This window comes from Globicephala melas, chromosome 6 (assembly GCF_963455315.2).
Source record: "Globicephala melas chromosome 6, mGloMel1.2, whole genome shotgun sequence".
Classification (NCBI taxonomy): Eukaryota; Metazoa; Chordata; class Mammalia; order Artiodactyla; family Delphinidae; genus Globicephala; species Globicephala melas.
Genome location: NC_083319.1, coordinates 113914905 through 113934580, shown reverse-complemented (window position 1 = coordinate 113934580; position 19676 = coordinate 113914905). Strand labels below are relative to the sequence as shown.

Sequence of the window (19676 nt, the reverse complement as noted above, 5' to 3'; positions counted from 1 at the left end):
GTGGGCACAAATCAGCTTTGAAGATTAAGTCAGACTGCCAAGCCTTACACACCTGCTCTAGACCAGGAGGCAAAGGGGAGCCATTCAACTTTCAAGGACCAACACTGTAATGAAGACTGAATAGGACCGATCACATACAGTAAGTAGCACATCCTGGCATAGAATACATTCAATAAATGTTAGTTATTAATACTATTATCAACGGTATAAAATTTTGTATTATATTTTAGTTGCTTTGATCAACAGGTCATAAAAACTAAATTTAAATGGTATCCTCTTTTAGCCCAGAATCGTTGTTATTACCTTGGTCCTTTTTCCCACCGAACTCAGACTTGCCTGCAGAATCCTTCTAGACAGGCTGATTCAAGCAGCCACCATCAGCAGGTTTGGAAATGGCGTATGAGAAGAAGTATGTTTTCCATTCCTCCCTTTGTAAAGCACCGGAGGGCGCGTTCACAGTCGGCTCTCGTTTGTGACTGAGGCCGAACCTTCCCGTTCCTTTTCTTCCTCCTCTGGTTGCTCGCCACACCCTCTGCCACTGTCTACTTCCTGCTTTCACGCTGTCCAGAAAGCTACACGGTCCTCCTCCCTGACTTCTTCCAGCTGAGGATGTTACCAAACCAGGAAATGGCTACCCAGAGCTCACCCCTTTCCCTGTATCCCTGTCACTGTTTCCAGTTTAGTTTCTCCCGGAAGATTTCCAGCCAATAGCTCATGAAAAGTAAGAGCAAAGATCAGGAGTGTTGACTACGTGCTACGTGCTGTTTGGAGATAAGTTACAGACATTGGCTTAACTATTTAAAGCTCACCCAAACTAGGTGGATAATGTTATCCTCCTTATTTATCTGTTGAGAAAATCGAGGCAGGAATATGGAGTCCCCTGCTCAAAGTCCCACTGCTAACAAGTAGCAGAGCCACAGCTTGGACTCAGGTCATAATGCAGAGAGTTTATGCTCATGACCACCATGCACAGCTCCTCTCAAGGAAAAAGTGACAGAATCGCTTCTTGTTTCTCCTCATCTCATAGGTGTCCTTACTCCATTTTCCAGGCTTGTCCCAAACCCAACCTTTAATCAAGATGGTTTATAAATGACTCTATTCAATGTCATTCTCCACTGTCCCTTACTTAATTCTAATAATCATACCGTCTTCCTTGAGAGAGCAGAAAGGATCCCCTTATTCTAAGGCAGACTGATCTTTCCCAGGCTCTACTCTTCTTATGGGATAAAATATACTTATGGCAAGATTATTTATTTTTTAAACTGTCCCACAATGGAGCTAAGATACACTTACCTATTTTTGACAATGGGAGCTGATGTTCTTGTTTCATATCAGCCAGTTTGGAAACAATCAGTAGGAAAGAGGCAAAGTCCTTTGTCACGTTTGTGTTATACTCATCTAGAGCGGCCTTGAAGTCCTCAGGGAGATCCTCCAGAAACACCTAAATCATCAAGGAGGTCATCAAAAAAAAAAACAAAAACAAAAAACTGGAGGCCAAATATTTTTCAGAGAGATCTACGTACCATCCTTGAAAACTGAAAGTTTAGAAGAACTGCAAAGAACAATGTGATGTAATTCTATAGTTATCTATCTATTCAGTAATGTAACTGTTCCATTCTTTCATCTATGAAATTCAGGTGAAATTCATTTTTTATTCCTATTTGTGTTATAAAAGCGAATACCTTTGCTCTTAAAAATTTGTTTTCATGCTACTTAATCAAAACTCTTTTAAATAGAAGTATGCCCTCAAATGACATTAGACTTGAGAATATTTCAAAGAATCTAGTGACATGTTTGGAAAGCAAGCAACAATATAAAGTCCCCTTTGTGCCTGGAATAAACCTCACTCAATTGTGAGGGTCTTTAAAGCCCCACTGGATTCATTCTCCTAATATTTTGTTAATTATTCTTCTATCTATATTTTCATAAGAGATACATCTCTAATTTTTTATAATGTCCTTGTCAAGTTTTGATATTAAGTTTAAGTTTTGCTCCCTCTTTTTATATTCTCTAGAAGAGTTTGTGAAAATTTGCTGTTATTCTTTAAATGTTTAAAAAAGTTCACCACTGAAGCCATCTGAACCTGGGTTTTTTTAAATGGGAAATTTAAAAAAAATAATTGGTTACATTTCTTTAATGGCTATCAGATATGAAATTATTCATATAGTCCTTGGTTAGTTTTAGAAAGTTGCATTTTCTAGGAATTTGCCCATTTTGTCCAAATAGTCACATGTTTTTTTCCATTTGATGTACTACATAAGATCTGTAATAATGTCTCATTTTCTTTCCTGATAATTTTAATTTGTGCTTTCTCTCCCTTCTTTGTCAATGAGTCTTGCTGTGTATTCATCACTTTTATTATAAATCTTAACAAAGAAGCAACTTAGGCCTTGCTGATTTCCCTTTTTTTACAATTGTTCTCAATTTACTTTATTTCTGTTCTCATTTTATTACTCTTTTTCTTGTATTTCCCTTAAGTTAGATATTCTGTTTTATTTATTTTGCTTTGTTTTGTTTTCTCCTAACTCCTTAAGCTGAAAAGTCAAATCACTGATTTTTTTCTCAGCCTGTCTTCTTTTCTAAGATGTGGTTATAAAGGCTATAAATGTCCCTCTAATCATTGCATAAATCACATCTTATATTTGTATGTACTCTTCATTATCATTTAACTAAAATATTTGATAATTTCCATTTTATTTATTTTTTGTCTTATGTGTATTTAGAAATGAAACGAGTTTGTTCAATTTTAAGGCAATTACGGTGTTTCTGGTCCAGAAACATATTTCACATATATATATTACCAGCATATATCTGACAAAGGTACCAATAACACACAATAGAGGAAGGATAGTCTTTTCAAAAATGGTATTGGCAAAATGATATATACATGTAAAAGATTGAAATTGGACCCCTACCATATGCTGTACATAAAAATAAACTCAAAACGGTTTAAAGACTTAAATGTAAGACCTAAAACTGTAAAATTAATAAAAGAAAATATAGCGACATTGGTTTTGGCCATGATTTTTTAATGTAACATCAAAAGTATAGGCAACACAAGTGAAAATAAACAAGTGGGACTACATCAAACTAAAAACCTTCCGCACAGCAAAAGAAATAATCAACAGAGTGAAAAGGCATTTCTGGAATGGGAGAAAATATTTCTAAACCAACCATCTGATAAGGGATAATATCCAAAATACGTAAGAATCTAGTACAACTCCATAGCAAAACAAACAAACAAAAACACAAAAACAAAAGAAAAACGGGCAAAGGACTTGAAAAGACATTTCTTCAAAGAAGGCATACAAACTGCTATCATGTATATTACAAGTTGCTCGGCATCACTAATCATCAGGGAAATGCAGATCAAAACCACAATGAGATAGCACCTCATACCTGTCAGAATGGCTATCATCAAAAAAAAACAAGATTATAAGGGTTGAAGAAAAATTTTAAACGTAGAAAAATTCGAACCTTGTACACTGTTGGTGGGAATGTAAATTGGTGCAGCCACTATGAAAAACATACAAAGTTTTCTTTAAAAAAATTAAGAATAGAACTATCATATGATCCAGCAATTCCACATCTGGGTATATATCCAAAAGGGTTGCAATCAGGATGTTGAAGAGATACCTGTACATCCACATTCACTGAAACATTATTCACAACAGGCAAGACATACAAACAACCCAAGTGTGTATCAGCAAGATGAATCAATAAGAAAGTGTGCTGCATACATACAGTGGGATATTATTCATTCTTAAAAAAGGAGATCAACATGGATGTACCTAGAGGACATTATGTTAAGTAAAAGAAGCCTCACAGAAGGACAAACACTGCATGATTCCACTTACATGGGGGACCTAAAACAGTCATACTCATAGAAGCAGAGAATATTGTCAGGGGCTGGGTGGAGGTGGAAATAGGGAATTGTTTTTCACTGAATATAAATTATTGTTATGCAGGCTAAATAATTTCTGTAGATCTTCTCTACAACATAGTACCTATGTTAACGATACAGTACTGTGTACTTTAAACTACATTAAGAGGATAAATCTCATGGTAAGTATTCCTAACTAAATAAATAAATAAAACCAGAAGAAATATTTTGGACATGGTGGATATGTTTAGTGCCTTTGTTGTGGCAATGATATCACAGGTGTATGCATACGTCCAAACGCATTAACATGTGTATATTAAACGTATGCCATTTTTATATATCACTTATACCTCAAAAAAACTTTTAAAATAAGGTATGCATATCCTCTTGATATGTCATGAAACCAATCACAATATATTTACCCTGTTTTAACTTATGTTTAAAACATACGCTCAGTATCTGTACACATTCATGCATAAAAATAAACAGAGTGGAGTGAAAATTATATTCCCATTTTCTTCTACCTTCCATTATTTTGGTCAGAAAGTCAGCTATCCATCTTATTATTGCTTTTTTCAAGGAAATGTCTATTTCGGCTCTAGCTGATTTGTGTTTTTCTCTTTGTTTTTGATTTTCAGTAGTTTTAGTTTAATGTTTCTTTATCCTTCTTGAAGTTGACTAATCTTTTGAAACTATGGAGTGCTGTCTTTCATCAGCTTGGGAAAATTCCCAGCTATTATTTTTGAATACCCTCCGGCCATTCTTCTCCCTCCTCTTCTTCTGGGATTGCCATTATATTACATTAAACCTTTTGAATGTGATCCACATTCTCATATGCTATTGTTTTTATTTTCATTTTTTTCTCCCTGTGCTACAATTCAGATACCTTTTATTGAGCTATCAGTCAACTCACTGATTTTGACTTCTGATATGTATATTCTGATCAGACAGTACATTTTTCAATTCTGGACGGTCCAATTAATTACCTGGTGAAATTCTCTATTCTCATCAATTTTGTAATTATCTAGTGAAAGTCTCCATCCTTTCATCAATTCTATCTCTTCCCCCATTTTCTTGAGCAGTCCTTATATTCTAACTTCAATATCTGAATCATCTTCGTGTTGATTATTATTGCCTGCTTTCATTCCTGCTAATTGGTCATATGTTCTCGCTTACTCACTTTTTTAGGTTTTATTTTTCTTTCACCAGAAGTGTTTGTAAAAGGACTTGATAGACTTCAAACAATGTTATCTTCCACTGGAGTGAGCTCCCCAATTTTGTGTTTGGCCAAGTGAGTGAAGATGTGATCACCTCAGTCTAAGTAGAGATTGAAGTGGATTGATACTGTTTTCCAGTTTTAGTAAGTCTCAGTCTACATCTGGTGCATCTCTGCTCTTAAGCCCTCTTGGGTTTTGAGTATGAGGCTGGTGGGTCTCAGTCTTCTCAGCCCTAAAAGATTCCCAAAGATCCACGTCATTCCTGTAGAGCTTCATAACCTACATTTATATCTTCCAGCCCTAGATGGCTTTAAAAATGCCTTGAGGGTAATATAAGCCTATGAATACATTCAAACTCTTCCCTCTAGTGGGTTTTTATTTAGTAAATGCTACAAGACTGCAAGAAATTTGGTGTAACACCCTGACATTTCATGCAGATATGACCCAGTGAATGTCCTGAGTTAACACTCTCTCAAGTGTCTAGTCTGTCACTCCAGCCCCATGGAATCACTAAAAGCTTTATTGCTGTGTTGTGTTTTTTATCTCATAGGAGAGGCTCTCTGGATATGCTAAGTACAACTTTCAACCTCGTCCAGAATCAACAAGTTCTTTGAGAGAAAAATCATGGTTGGAGAGTCCAATCACACCTTGGATAAGTTCTTGCCATTTTATAATTTTAGCCAATATAATCCTCATCCCTTCCACAGCTCTCTGTTGCAACAGGAGTGATGGCCACCTAGCATGTCCCACCTGGAAGTGCTCAAATTTCTAATAATCTTTAAAGGAAAAAAGAGAGAGAAATAGGAGGCCTCCACTCAAAATCTTTTTTTATTGTACTTTTTTCTATCATAACCATCTGTGTAAGAACAGAGATACTGACTTGTCTTTTGTAAGAAAAATAAGTTTAACCAAAACAAATAATAGTCCAAGAATGTACATGTGATGAAAAAGATATGAAGATGAAAAGTCAGTGACTAAAATTGTTTTCACTGGTCTAGAGAACACTCTGTGAGGGCTAAGAATGGTAACTTAACATTGTGATGTTAGACAATATAGATGAACTCTTCTCTTTTTGTTCTTCTTTGTCACCTTTACCAAGGTTATCTGGTATAATAACCAGCCCTTCCCACTTTCTCAGATTCTAGTGAAATACATTAGTAATAATATTTGATGCTGATTTAATGACAGGGAATCATGATCAAAGAAGTCATTGCAAATAAAATCGGACAACAGTCTGTGTGTCAAGGGATGATTTCTTAGATGACTATTCTAATATTTTTTCAGTGAGAACATTATAGTTTACAGCATACGCTTCCTGTCCATAGACCTACTGCAAGGTAAAAAGATGCTAAAAGAACTAGAGATTCAATGATGGGAACTATTAGTTCATTTAATGTATAATTACGTACATTTTTTTCTTTAGCCACTGATTGCTACACGTTTATACAATCCAACAGAAAACATGAGCAGAACTTTTTATCCCATTTTTCCTCAAGACATTTAATCTTTTGATAGATTTATAGAGGAGACATGTGAATTACAGATTAAATATAACACTGATTACAGAAGAAGAAATTATTTCTATAAAACAAATGAACTCTATATTAACAAAATTCTGCTGTGGAATCATTTACGGTAGGATCTGTTAAATTATCTTAATTATTTAATGTTATCAGAATCATAAATTTTACCTTGGATTGATAAAACTTGAGCGTAGCATCTTGGAACTTTGCTGGAAGATATTTTCTGCCAAACAGATTTGCCAATACTAACACTAGCTTTTCCATAACATCTTGAGAAAAATGTTTCGAGCCTATACAAAATAAAATATCTTGTCATAAACATAAAAAGTGCATTAATCCCATTTTTAATGTTTCAATTGAACAATACAAATTGAATGTTATATTGCATGTTATTTCATGGAGACTAGAAATTTGTAACAAGTGTAGCGACTAGAGAACGACTATCTCTGCTGGCAGTTTTACACCTGTGCCTCCTTTTTCCTTCTTGCCGCTCCCCCTCTACTTCAGACTCTTGTAACTCCAACCAAAGACCCTTGTCCCCTTACCTGGGACCTTCCTCTTTAGTCTATGATTGGTTTTCTTAAGCATTTAATGATCATGACCTCACCTCCTCAAAAGCCTCTGATCGCATCTCAATACCTCATAAACAAAATCCAATCTCCTCGGCCAAGCACGTAAGGGTTTCCAAAACTAACCCACAAATAACCCCCCAGCCCCCTCCCCTCCCCTCCCTGCCACCCATGTTAATATACTGTCAACCCCAACACAACATGGTAAAGCAACTATACTCCAACTATATATATATATATCCCATCAACCTGACTCACTCCCATCCTCCACAGCACATGACTGTTACATGGTCGTGTTAAAAAGTGCCACCTTTAATAACTTGCTCATATTCGAATCTTGGCTCAAGACTTACAATATTTAAGTTTTGTGACCATGGCAATTTGTCTAACTTCTCTGTTTCCTCATGTACAAAATAGCAACGTCCATATTATCTACCTCATAAAGCTTCTGTCTCCATGTTTATAACCGCACACACCTCCCTACACACACACACACACACATAGCAATAAACACAACTGCAGTTCTTGTTGCCTGAAATTATTTCTCCTCTTACAGAGCTTCTGGGAGACAGAACTTCCTGAGGATCCTTGTTTCACAGAACAATGCACATTCAAAGCCTAGTGACATTGTGTAAAACAGAGTGTTCCTGCCAGTTAACAATGGAAGATAAAGCGAAGTTATGCTGTGAAAGGCAAGAAAATCACCAGGCATCAGGAACTACAACGAACTTGAGCACAGAGACAGAAATATTTCTTTTAGGGACATAGTTTAAAGATCTATGGTTTAGTTATAAAAATCAAAGGCTTTTAAAAAAAACTGCATTAAATGAAACATTAGATGGGCTTTACAAATGGAATTCACAAAAAATGTACACAATTTGACAAAAGCAAATCTGGGGGAAAACAAGTTTCTAGATCATGCAACTAATATGATATCAGCTATTTAAATACACTATAGGATTATATTCAAAGAAAATATGATTGGAGGAAAATATTCACAAATATCAACAGTGAGTATTTTTTTAACATGATGGTTTCCTATACCCTTTTTCTATCATGAGCATATATTACATTTAATTAGAAAAATATTTACCAAAAAATCATATATTAATATTTCTGAATCCTGGAATCAAGGCATCTCTCAAGTTAATAAGTTGTTATTTTTAAATAGTTGCCACAAAATATGGCTTTCTCCTATGTAATCTATATTAGTAGGTATATAAAACTTTATTTTATCTAATTTGGTATCTCCAAATTATCTAAATATTAACTTGCATTTTCTTTGTAGAAAAAAAAAGATTTCCTGAAGTGTTAGCTTCACTATAGCATCTTTGCTGTTTTTAGACCATACGTATGAAACGTCAAGCTTACCTTTCCTGGTTGGCTGACAGAGATTATGGAAAAGGCCTCTTACAAGAAAACTGACGAAAACAAGATTGGAAGGCTCGTGATAATGCAAATGTGACACAAGTCCAGCAAAGCCTGTAGGATTACCTTCTTGATCTAAATAGCCCTAAAGAACAGACATAATTTATTAGTTTGACTCAACTCAACCACATACCTTAATTAATAGACAGCTTATTAAGTGCCAGTTTAAAACAGTACTTAATACTGAGAACTAAAACATGGCTGCCATAACAGTAAGCAAAAGATGTTGCAGCCACCAAGCCATCACATTCCAGCAGCCTGGATGGTGAGCCCTGAGGGAGCTCAGGATGGAGACAGGATGCCTGCCATCAAGCCCTCAGCCACTGCAGCCCCCGCAATGGTGCACCTGAGGACACTCAGGATGGGAAAGCACAGGACACTGGCCCCAGAGCGCTGAGGTGCACATCAAAGGAATGATTCCAGTGAGCCCAGACTCTTGCATCTTCCCATACACAGAAAAGCGCTAAATTCCTTAACTTGAGATGTCTGGCTTTCTTTAATGAAGTCATCTTCTGAAGTTCTGACTACCTGGTCTTTATTGCAAAAACCCCTATATATCCTAGCTCCTCCCTTGCCTCTTGGGAGCAGTCCCTCAAGTGTTATTTGAGATGCTATGTCCTGCTTGAAGTCCTAAGAATGTCCACCGAATAAAACATAATTCTCAACTTTCAGGTTGTGCTTTTTTTTTTTTTCAGTCCACAATACCAACATAAGAGAGATTAGTACTCATTACCTGGCCCACTTTGATAATTAAATCAACTGTAAGTAGTAGGAATCCTTGGCTATAACCTTGGAAAGACTGGAATTAGTTCAAGATGATGAGAAACAGAGATGGTACCGATCCTATCTCACAAAAAGGCAAACACGGTCCTACCTCCTTGACCAGGAATTGCACGGAGAACAGAAAGTACAGTTTCAGCACCTCCAGCGCCCGGGGCTGCTTGAAGGAGATCAGTGAGTGCTTGAGCACCGACAGCACCTGAGGAGAGGAGGATGTTAATTCACACTGTGCTCCTGCTGAGAAATACACTCCTGGATGACAAGAGAGGTGCACTGGAATTTAACATTTTTTCCTGCATATCACGATGCTTTGACATCTTAAAAACCTTGCTGGCTGGGGAGAGACTGATACTCCCAGGGCTACTTCCTAAAGGTAACAACAACTTGACAAAGCTTGCTTTCCTCTACAAACCAACCAATGCCGACTTTACGCCCCACCTGCTGCCTTACCTGAATCTCACACACCAAGCCAATATTCCCCTGTCCTAAAGCACCCCAGGTGCTAGGCAAATAGAGACCACCAAGCCCACCCGAATGATTCCAACTACCCAGTCCCAAACTATTTACTCTGAGATGCCTTGCCCTTCCCATGGGCCCTCTCCCTCCACTCGTGGCTCTTGCCTCCTGACCATCCTGGGGTCTCGTGAAGCCCTGCATGGTACACCCTGCCTGCATTTCTAGGACCTCTTGAGTTTCTACTTTGTTTCCCTGAGCCTCTCGTCTGTCTCCTCCTGTGGCCACATCCGACTGACCAGCTCATAAAAGAATATAAAACAATCAAATATATATTACTAATATCCATTTTACCCCACAGATACCAGAGCCACCTAAGATTCAGTGCGATTTCACATTTTACCATATTCTTACATGGCACGCCCTTCCCCTAACAAAACGGAACATATAAAACAGAATCACTGGAAATGAAACATGTTGCCAAATAATCTGGTAATATATGTGGATCCAGTTTAAGAGCTTACAATCTTGGGTTGTTCTGGAAGAAAATACGATATTATTGATACATTATCCCATGTCCTGCAGTATCGTTGCAAAAACGATGGAATCACGTTGATTAAGGTCAAGGTAATAAAAATATTGAGATAGTAAAACAGCATCGAGGTAACAGTTCAGATATCTTCCAACTGCCCACTACAACGTTTATGAGGTTCAAGTAAAAGGAGAATTTCCCAACATCACCGAAATTAAACGTGGCTGCCTTTAGGCCTGAGAGTTCATAGTACCTGGGAAGAATCTCTAGTCAATGTAAGGCCAGGGGACTAGGAGGGAGAAGGAAGGAAGGGAGAGGGGCAGTGGGGGAAGGAGGGAGAAGGAAGGAAGGGAGAGGGGCAGGGGGAAGGGGGGAGAAGGAAGGAAGGGAGAGGGGCAGGGAGGGAAGGAGAGAGAAGGAAGGAAGGGAGGGGGCAGTGGAGGAAGGAGGGAGAAGGAAGGAAGGGAGAGGGGCAGTGGAGGAAGGAGGGAGAAGGAAGGAAGGGAGAGGGGCAGGGAGGGAAGGAGGGAGAAGGAAGGAAGGGAGAGGGACAGGGAGGGAAGTGGGGAGAAGGAAGGAAGGGAGAGGGGCAGTGGGGGAAGGAAGGGAGAGGGGCAGTGGGGGAAGGAGGGAGAGGGGCAGTGGGGGAAGGAGGGAGGAAGGGAGAGGGGCAGGGAGGGAGGGAGGGAGGGAAGGAGGGAGGAAGGAAGGAAGGGAGAGGGGCAGGGAGGGAGGGAGGGAAGGAGGGAGAAGGAAGGAAGGGAGAGGGGCAGGGAGGGAGGGAGGGATAAGGAAGGAAGGGAGAGAGAGGGGCAGGGAGGGAAGCGGGGAGAAGGAAGGGAGAGGGGCAGGGAGGGAAGGGGGAGAAGGAAGGGAGAGGGGCAGGGAGGGAAGGGGGGAGAAGGAAGGAAGGAAGAGAGAGGTGCAGGGAGGGAGGGAGGGAGAAGGAAGGAAGGGAGAGGGAAAGGGAGGGAAGGAGGGAGAAGGAAGGAGGGGATGGGGTGTACCATCCATCACCTCTACTTTGGGGTGATACGTCTTCAGGGAGCCAAAAATGCCCTTTCCTACAACTTCTCCTCTCTCTGGCTCTACATTTAGAGCAACAGGCAGGAAACAGCAGAGTAGTAGAGGGTGAGTGACCTCTGGTGGTTCACTGTAACTCCGGAGATGCAGACCACGTCACTAAAGTCTTATTACGACAGGAAGAGTTCTGACTGCGGTGCCTACTGCAGTTCGTGGTGACGAATGGCCTCCACAGGACCAATCTGTGGACCAGTCTGTCAGTGACATTGGCAGAAGATGAACTTTCAGTCCAGAAAGCTACATAATTTGAAAATATGCTAAATGCTGAGGTTTGGACCAAAAGCTATGCATCTAGCTTCACATTTAAAAGAGTATTTAAACAGCACTGAAGTGAGCAGACAGTGAAACCAAAAGAAAAATCATGCACCCTCTTTCTTGGCAAACCACCAGATTTGAAGGGATGTACTTTCCTTCAAAAGTGAGAGAATAGACAAACCTACAAGAGATCAATTCTTTTAAGAAAATAGACCAACTTCCTAAAATTATTCAGTCATGCTACAACTATTTATTGGGTGTCTGTACCAAGAATTAAGACAAAAAAACAACTTTGGCCTAGGGTGCTTACATTCCAGTGGGAAATATAGAGAAAATAAACATGATAGAGATGGTAGATATAGACAGAAACAGAGATTTGCAGCTGTGTAAGGCGTGGTGTGTGCTATGTATAAATGAGCAGGGATCACAGTCGGCACGGCAGACGGGGGTCCATCGACAGCGCAGGAGGAGTGGTGGCAGCAGGCTAACAGCAGAGCAAGAAATTGAACAAGATGGAAGAGTGAGACTGTGCACACATCTGGGGGAAGGTTCTGGAAGCAGCAGAAACAGCAAAGCTGTGCCCCTCGGAGTGTTACGTGCCTACTGTCGGAGAAGCAGGTAGTGGGCTCGTGTAGGAGAGCAGGACGTGGTGAGTCCAACAAGGGATCATGGGACCAGGCTCTGTAGAAACTTACAGACCATCACAAGAACACTGGCTTCTACTCAAAAGTAATCTGACCTATGAAAATGGGTTTTTTTAGAAAAACGTATTTTGGAAAAATTCTTTGGCATCCTCAATGGAGGCCAAAAGATACGACCTCTTATGAAACAAGGCACAACCGCATAAGGTAAATGGACAATATAAATTGACATTTAAAAAATAATACATTATTATGATATGAAAGGGTGACATCGGAAGCAGTGCACAATCTCTGGGAAACAAGTCCAGCAGCAGAATGAACATCCACACGGTGTCCCTAAGGAGAAGATCTGAAACTTGAGAGAGTGCATCAGAGACGCAGGAGATAAACTCAAGTGTTCTCTCATAATGAAGAAAAACAACAGCGGAGAACAGGAAAACGACTTTTGATTTTAAAAGTTATAACTTTTTCTGGAAACTGAACAAATCAAAACGGAAGCAAATATCAAAGATCTAACTTAAGAAATCTTTTCTTAGTTCCAGAATGATCTGAGCCCTGCACAATGCAAAGGTTCTTAACACTACTGAATTGTACACTTAAAACCAGTTAAGATGGCAAATTTAATGTTACATGTATTTTACCGCGATAAAAACTTCTGAGCATGCAGACTGAAAGTTTTCATCATGTAATAACTAAAACATCAATAAAACATAAAAGGAAAGACACACAAGATAGAAAATCCTGGGGAAAAGAATTTAAATATACAGACTTTTTAAAATACTCATATAATTACATAGGCAGAAAGAAATAAACTATAAGGAAACAGGAATTAGCACAGTTCCTCTAGAGGAGATTTCAAGAGTCTGTTCCTCTATGACAGTAAATGCCAGAGGGCAGTGAAGTGATTCTAGCTTGATGTGATAAGTAAAAAGAATATTCCAAGAAATTTATGCCCACACTTGAGTCTTTTATGTGTGAAGGTTACCGAGAGAGCTCCTCACACAGGCCAAGGCAAAGAAGACCAGCGACTCAGAAAACCTTTTTGAAAAAAATTAAAAAGTTTGCAAGAAGACGTATGCTTCTCTCCTGTATAGAGGTAAAAGATAAGAACTCAAACGTGGGGAAGTTTTGGTCTAAAATGATAGGCACCTGGTCTGTAGGAGCGTCAACAACATGACAAGAGGCTGCTCATCACAAAAGTCCTGGAAGAATCCTCACCGTGGCAAACGGGATCCAATTTAGAGGGCAGGCGAATCAGTATACAAACCCAGGGAGGAGTGGGTCCCTTTCACAATGCATCTTCATAAGGATGAAACCAAATATTTAATTACGAATTTTAAATTTCTCATTGTGGGATTAGACTCAAAATATTTATCTCAGCAGAAAACTTCACGGTAAGTTTATAACCACAGTCTTAAGTCCAACTAAACATAAATATATCTTTGCAAGGAACCAAATACACACCTACACTTAGAAATATGACTGAAAAAAATAGCAAAATGAGAATGTGACTGTTTTTGGAGAGTCAAACTAGGTGTAGGTACTTTTTTTCTTCCTTCAACTTTCTGCATTGTCCAAATATTCTTTGATGAACTTGGGTTACTTTTTTTACGAAAAATAAACTCTTTTATTACAAAATCATAAACACAAATCTTTTTGTAACCCAGATCTTTTAAAATCCATAGCTAGCACCCTTCACTCCTATGGGGCAATGTTTATCATACGTGAAAATAGTAATCTGGGGGCAACTCCAAATGCCCATTGGCCATAAATTCTATGATTGACAGAGACAACAAAACTAATTATTACTCTCCCCACCCACCCCCAGTTCTCTACCAGCCAAGACACTAGCAAGCATTAAAGACTGGTGACTCCAAGAAGCTATCACTACAGATGTAAAAACGAGCCCGGCCAGTAATGGAGACTCAGCCCCAGAAACCATCCCACAGTACCTTTGCCTTAGCGTCCTCGGGGTCATCTGCCTTGGAAGCCAGAAGCATGAGTCTCAGGATCAGGGAGATGCTGAGAGGGAACTGCCCTCTCAGTTCAGGGACGTTGGATTTGATGAGCTTTTCGATTTTAGGGAGTGGAATACCAAAGAAATACACATCTCCCCCCAGGTCTTGACCTCGTCGTCCGGCCCGTCCAGACATCTGCAAACAGAATAGAAGCACAAAGTAAATCTTTCCTGAACAGTTTCTCCATCACAGTATAAGAACTGAGCCTTTTATACTGCATTAGAGCAAGTACACTGTGAAGATGTCCAACCGTTACAGAACTGAGACTAAAATCCAACTGGGTGCCAGGCAGGAAATTCACCGTGGCTGAGACAGAGGTGAAAATGAGACATTCGTCATCCTGATGTGCTTATTTCAGTCCCAAAACTGTGCTAGATATTTGTATAATGATATACAGCAAGAAGAAAAAAAGACGAGACCCTGGTTTCCAGTTCACTTACAGCTGAACTTACAAGTCTTCCTCTCTTCCTTCCCACCCCCCTCCTTTGTCCCTTTTCTCTCTCTCCCCTACACACATGTGTGCTGAGTGACAAATCACCATAAAAATTGTGCACAAACTGAGATGCAAGAGTGAGATAAAATTCAGAAACGCTACTTGTACAAAGGAAGTTAAGAACAAACTCTTTACAGAAGTTATATTAGTTCTCCTTTGGTAAGTGCTCAGAATGTGCTAAGTCCTTTACACCTTTTTTATAAAGACCCTACAACCACTACCCTATGAGGAGAGTGTAATCATTGTCTGCATTTTACAGTAGAGTAACTGGGGCTTGGGAAATAAGAAACTCACTGTAGGCAAACACCAAGAAGTGAAAGACCCAGGACTCCAACCTTGGCATTTCCACTGCCAAGTTCACCATCCATGACGCCGGCCCCAGACCCCTAAATGAGAGATTCCCAAAGATGATATGGGGGGAGGGTTCATGCCCAGAACAGCAGCAGCAGGAGAACTCCGAAGGACAGGGGTTGGTAAAATGGAGGAAAAACTAAGGATGTTGTATTGGGTAGGAACAAGGCCCATCAGGGGATAGAAAGGAAGTGTTCTGTGAGGAAGTGGGGTGGGGGGCACTTGGATAAAACCTGCAATGTTGGCTGACAGATGTAGCAGAAATATTCACCAAGTGATCCTGAGCAGGTAAACCGTCTGCGTTCAGGACACAGTGGAGTCAGGAGACCTGAAAATTAGGAAAACTGTTTAATGACTACCAGCTCAAAATGTATGATGAAAGACGGTGGAAATGGAAATTGCAAGGCCAAAATCAAAACCACTGGAGGAGAATAACAAAGTCGGCTTGGTAGTACAGTGCACAGCAGGGGCAAAGACAAGAGAAGCATGAAAGAGAACCCCAGGGCGTAAACTCAGGGGCAAAGGGGCTGGACGAGGAGGGAGTCCTCAAGCACCTTGCACCTGTGTCTTCCCTACAAATCACTTCATTGAATTCTTGCAAATGCCATGGGACCGTTCTTATCATCCCTATTCTGGAGATAGCAAAGAAGGACCAGGCAGGTTAGAGATCTCACCCAAGGTCACGTAACACCAAGCCCGTGACCGGCCCGCTATACCACAGCTAAATGTGAGTGTCAGGTTTGCAGGAAAGTCCCCGTGAATTGCAGCACGTTTGCAAACCAAAGCCTCGCCTTTCTTACTCTTTTATTGCCTATTTTAGCAATGCAGTAGGGAGTTTCTGCATATCACAATACCTGTCTGTAGTTTAAAGCATCCAGATAGACTGAGTTTTGAGCAAAAACCACAGATTTACAAGGCATGTTGATTCCTAAAGCAAGTGTCCCCGTAGCGGTCACCACCTAGAAGGAGAATAAACAGTTACTTCATAAAATAGCATTCCAGTGGAATGCCATGGAGTGACTGAAAGCCTTGAACTACAGGACCTAGAACGTTGGCATTCTTGCTATGTCATATTTCACTGCTCAGGGCCTTGCCCCTCACTCTGCTCTGCCCAGAATATTCTTCTCCCACGTATCCAGTTATCTGGTTTGTTCAGTCCTCCACTCAAATGTCAAATAGAAATTTCTGGACCACCACATCCAAAATGATGGCCCCGTCCTCATTATGCCTACTCATGGCATTAATGACCACCTCAAGTGTATCATCTGTGTGTTTACTGTCCTGCCTCAGACTCCAAGCCCCTTTCACTATCGTGTACCCCACCCCCCAAAAAGAGTACCAGGCACATGACAGGTGCTCAGGAAATACTCTGTAATAAATGACTAGAAAGAGAACTTCCCACAACAGGGAATAATACTGTTATAGACCCACTTATGGGCAGTGGCCAGCCTCACCCACTATAACTTATCTGTGAAGATTATTTCTATGGAAATAAATTATCTAAGTAATAGAACAAATTAAGTTTCACCTTTTTCCCTGAATTGCCATAATAACTGACCAGAAAAGGAGTAGGGAAAATTTTACAGTTTCTTAAATAATCTATTTTTACTCATTTTTTTTTCATATAATGCTGGGTATTTCTAATTGTTATTTCTATTTATATTGATTATCATAAAGTCATAGTTGAGGTTAATGGTGAAGTATATGGAATAATTTTCTTTAATTATTCTGAACCTGATATCGATACTCTGTCAAAATGAAACACACCATTTATTAACTATTTTTATAAAGTTCTTCAATAAGAACATGAATGGGAAAAGAAAGAACATTAAATTTATACTATAACTAGAATAAATACCTTTTGAAAAATGTGTTCTCAGTAACAAAGCTATCTCTGTCTCCACAGTACTCTGCCTAGCGGGATCTAGTTAGCCATTTACTAAGCTACTGGTAATTGAGCAACTACTATTTAAGATACTATTTTAGACCCAGGATATGCTGATCAAAATAGTTGTGCCTCCTTACCTCAATTCATAATCATGTAAAAAATTTTGTTTCTGGTTATTGACTTTTAAAATAAATAAATAACTTGTTATTAGTTAAGAAAAAAGCTAAACAACGTTGTTAATGATACATTTTGGGTTTTTTTCCAGATTACAGAATTACCCTTAAATTAGGATGTCAGATTTTCTTCAAGATTTATTTATTAAGATTAAACGATACTCCCTAGAGTAACAGAATCTATCTCTCCCCTCCCCACCACACACAAATATAATGTACATAATTCAAAAAATTAATGTGGCAAATCAGAAAAAGTCAGGGTCTATTTTAAAATATTACTCAACGTCTAAATTAACTACGAAATCATATAAACCCTCTTTGTGAATGTATCCAGAGGATCCCCTCACATCTTTATGGGACACACCAAATACGTAACAAGGGCTGGGTGTCAAGTGATTCAGGGAACCTTCCTCCTGTCCGCCACCAGGGACAGGACAGAGTATGAGGATGGTACCGCTAAAGTCTGCCGAGCCATGCAGCTGGCCCCCGGAAGAGTACATCCTTGTTCTTATTTCTCCTAGTACACCGGGAAAAGATCTGATCGAAATGCTACCCTGAATGTCCTCCACACCCATGAAAAGACATTTACAGCCAAAATCACACGAACAGCTGACAAAACGCCATGAACATTATAAATGAAAAGTGGGCGTTTATTCCTAGATCGCCACAGGTGTATTTCAAACATAGTTGGAAATAGTTGGAACAGTACTTGTTTAAGGGATACTTGAATCTCACGAAAAAGAGATAAACTGAATGAGAGATTTCACACCCCCTCCCTCAACTAAATGAGATGGAAAATGCAGTGGTATCGTGGGATGTTAAAAAAAAAAAAGACATAATTAGATTGGAAAAAATGGTTATTTTCCATTCGTTATGGTGCTCAGCTTCATATAGACAGAGTTTCAAGTTATAAAATGAAGAACTTTACTTACCCTAATAAATCCTTGCCTAAAAAGAATCTCAACTAACTGCTTTTCTTTGGCGCTCAAAGAGCTGTGATGATATCCAATCCCTCTTGCTGCCAAAGCCTTCAGTTCGGCGCCTTTCCTTGAGAATTTCACTCGGTCAAACACCCTCTGCAAAGTCTGAAAGAAGAGTTTTAGGGATTTTGATCGTCTCTTATCTAATTTGAATTTAAATCAGAATTTAAAATGGTGAAATGAAAATAACAGGCACACTATATAATAATTTAGCTAAATGAGGCCAATTATTTGAAATTAACTCTACATATAAAAAACATTTTATGGGAACAACAGTAACTATCAGACATGTTCCAAAGTCTTGGAGCAGAATGTCTCGCGCTGTTTCACCCCATTTCAGGGGTGAGAAGCACTGACCAAGCAGTAGACAATCCCCAGAGGAGGTGTGAGTGTAGCCGCTCCAGCCTGAGGGAGGTCAGATCAGCCCCAGGAGTTCTCCCTGGGGAGAGGGATTTCTCCAAGCAGAGCAGGTTCCTTACCTTACATGGTCTGGGAAGGCTTCCTTCTCACTGTAAATTGGTCACAGATAGCCTTAAAAATATCCCTGCCCTAAGGAGGAAATCCACTTGCATGCAGAGTTTTATGTGTTAAAATAAACACTGCTTATGAAAGAGAGAAGAAAAGAAAAAAACCCCAAACCCTAAATCCAAAAGCAAAATACCCTCCATGTACAGTCAACTACACAATGGGATATCAAGGACCCACGAAATGATGATGGTTCTTGAAAAGGAGGAAACCGTGAAATTTACAAAAGAATGTATACAATAGAATGCACATATACACACACAGACATATGCCTCTATGTGTGTATGTATGTATGTGTGTGTGCATGTATGTGTGCGTGTATGCGTGTGTGTGTGGTCACAAAGACATGAAAGGTTCATCCAGAAGGGCAGTGATTACTCCCCACGGTTGGCATGGCTTTTCTTGTTACTAATTTGTATTTTCAAATTCGTCTACCAAACGCATGCATTATTTGCACCGTAAAACATTTTGAAGAAGAAACGGCATACCACATTTAGATATTTCAATGTCTTTTTGGTGGCATGTTTTGACTATAACACAGAAATCCTGAGCTTTAGAGAAACTGTGTATATATCATTTCAAGTGTATTGGACCACATGTACCGAAATATTCGGTTGAGGCGTGTGAGACCGGAGCGTAGAATTCAGGCTGTGAAAAACAGTATTGCAGGAAGAAATAACGGAAGGGCGGTCACCCCCAGGGGTTAACTATTAACAAGCAAGAAATCTTCTACAAACCTAATCCTGTCTTCTTCAAACATGCTCTGCAGAGCCCTCAGGGTTAGGTACAGACAGAAGGCCACGCACAAGGGTTTCTATTCTGGAAGCGACGGCACTGAGGTATCACACCCAGCAGCGTCTGGAGCTGCGCAGTAGTAGCGGGAG

At 39.6% G+C, this 19676-nt stretch overlaps 1 protein-coding gene across 1 annotated transcript in view; it reads right to left on the bottom strand.

The window, feature by feature from the left end:
* The window catches only part of LOC115846471 (probable ATP-dependent RNA helicase DDX60), a 52124-nt gene that overhangs the window by 6195 nt on the left and 26253 nt on the right, over positions 1-19676 (bottom strand). The window contains exons 15-21 of the mRNA XM_030845211.3: positions 18220-18372; positions 16081-16185; positions 14317-14517; positions 9495-9599; positions 8564-8705; positions 6792-6913; positions 1294-1441 (exon numbers count right to left, since the gene is read on the bottom strand). Of these exons, the coding sequence (XP_030701071.2) occupies positions 1294-1441; positions 6792-6913; positions 8564-8705; positions 9495-9599; positions 14317-14517; positions 16081-16185; positions 18220-18372 (976 nt within the window). The remainder of the gene's footprint in view (positions 1-1293; positions 1442-6791; positions 6914-8563; positions 8706-9494; positions 9600-14316; positions 14518-16080; positions 16186-18219; positions 18373-19676) is intronic.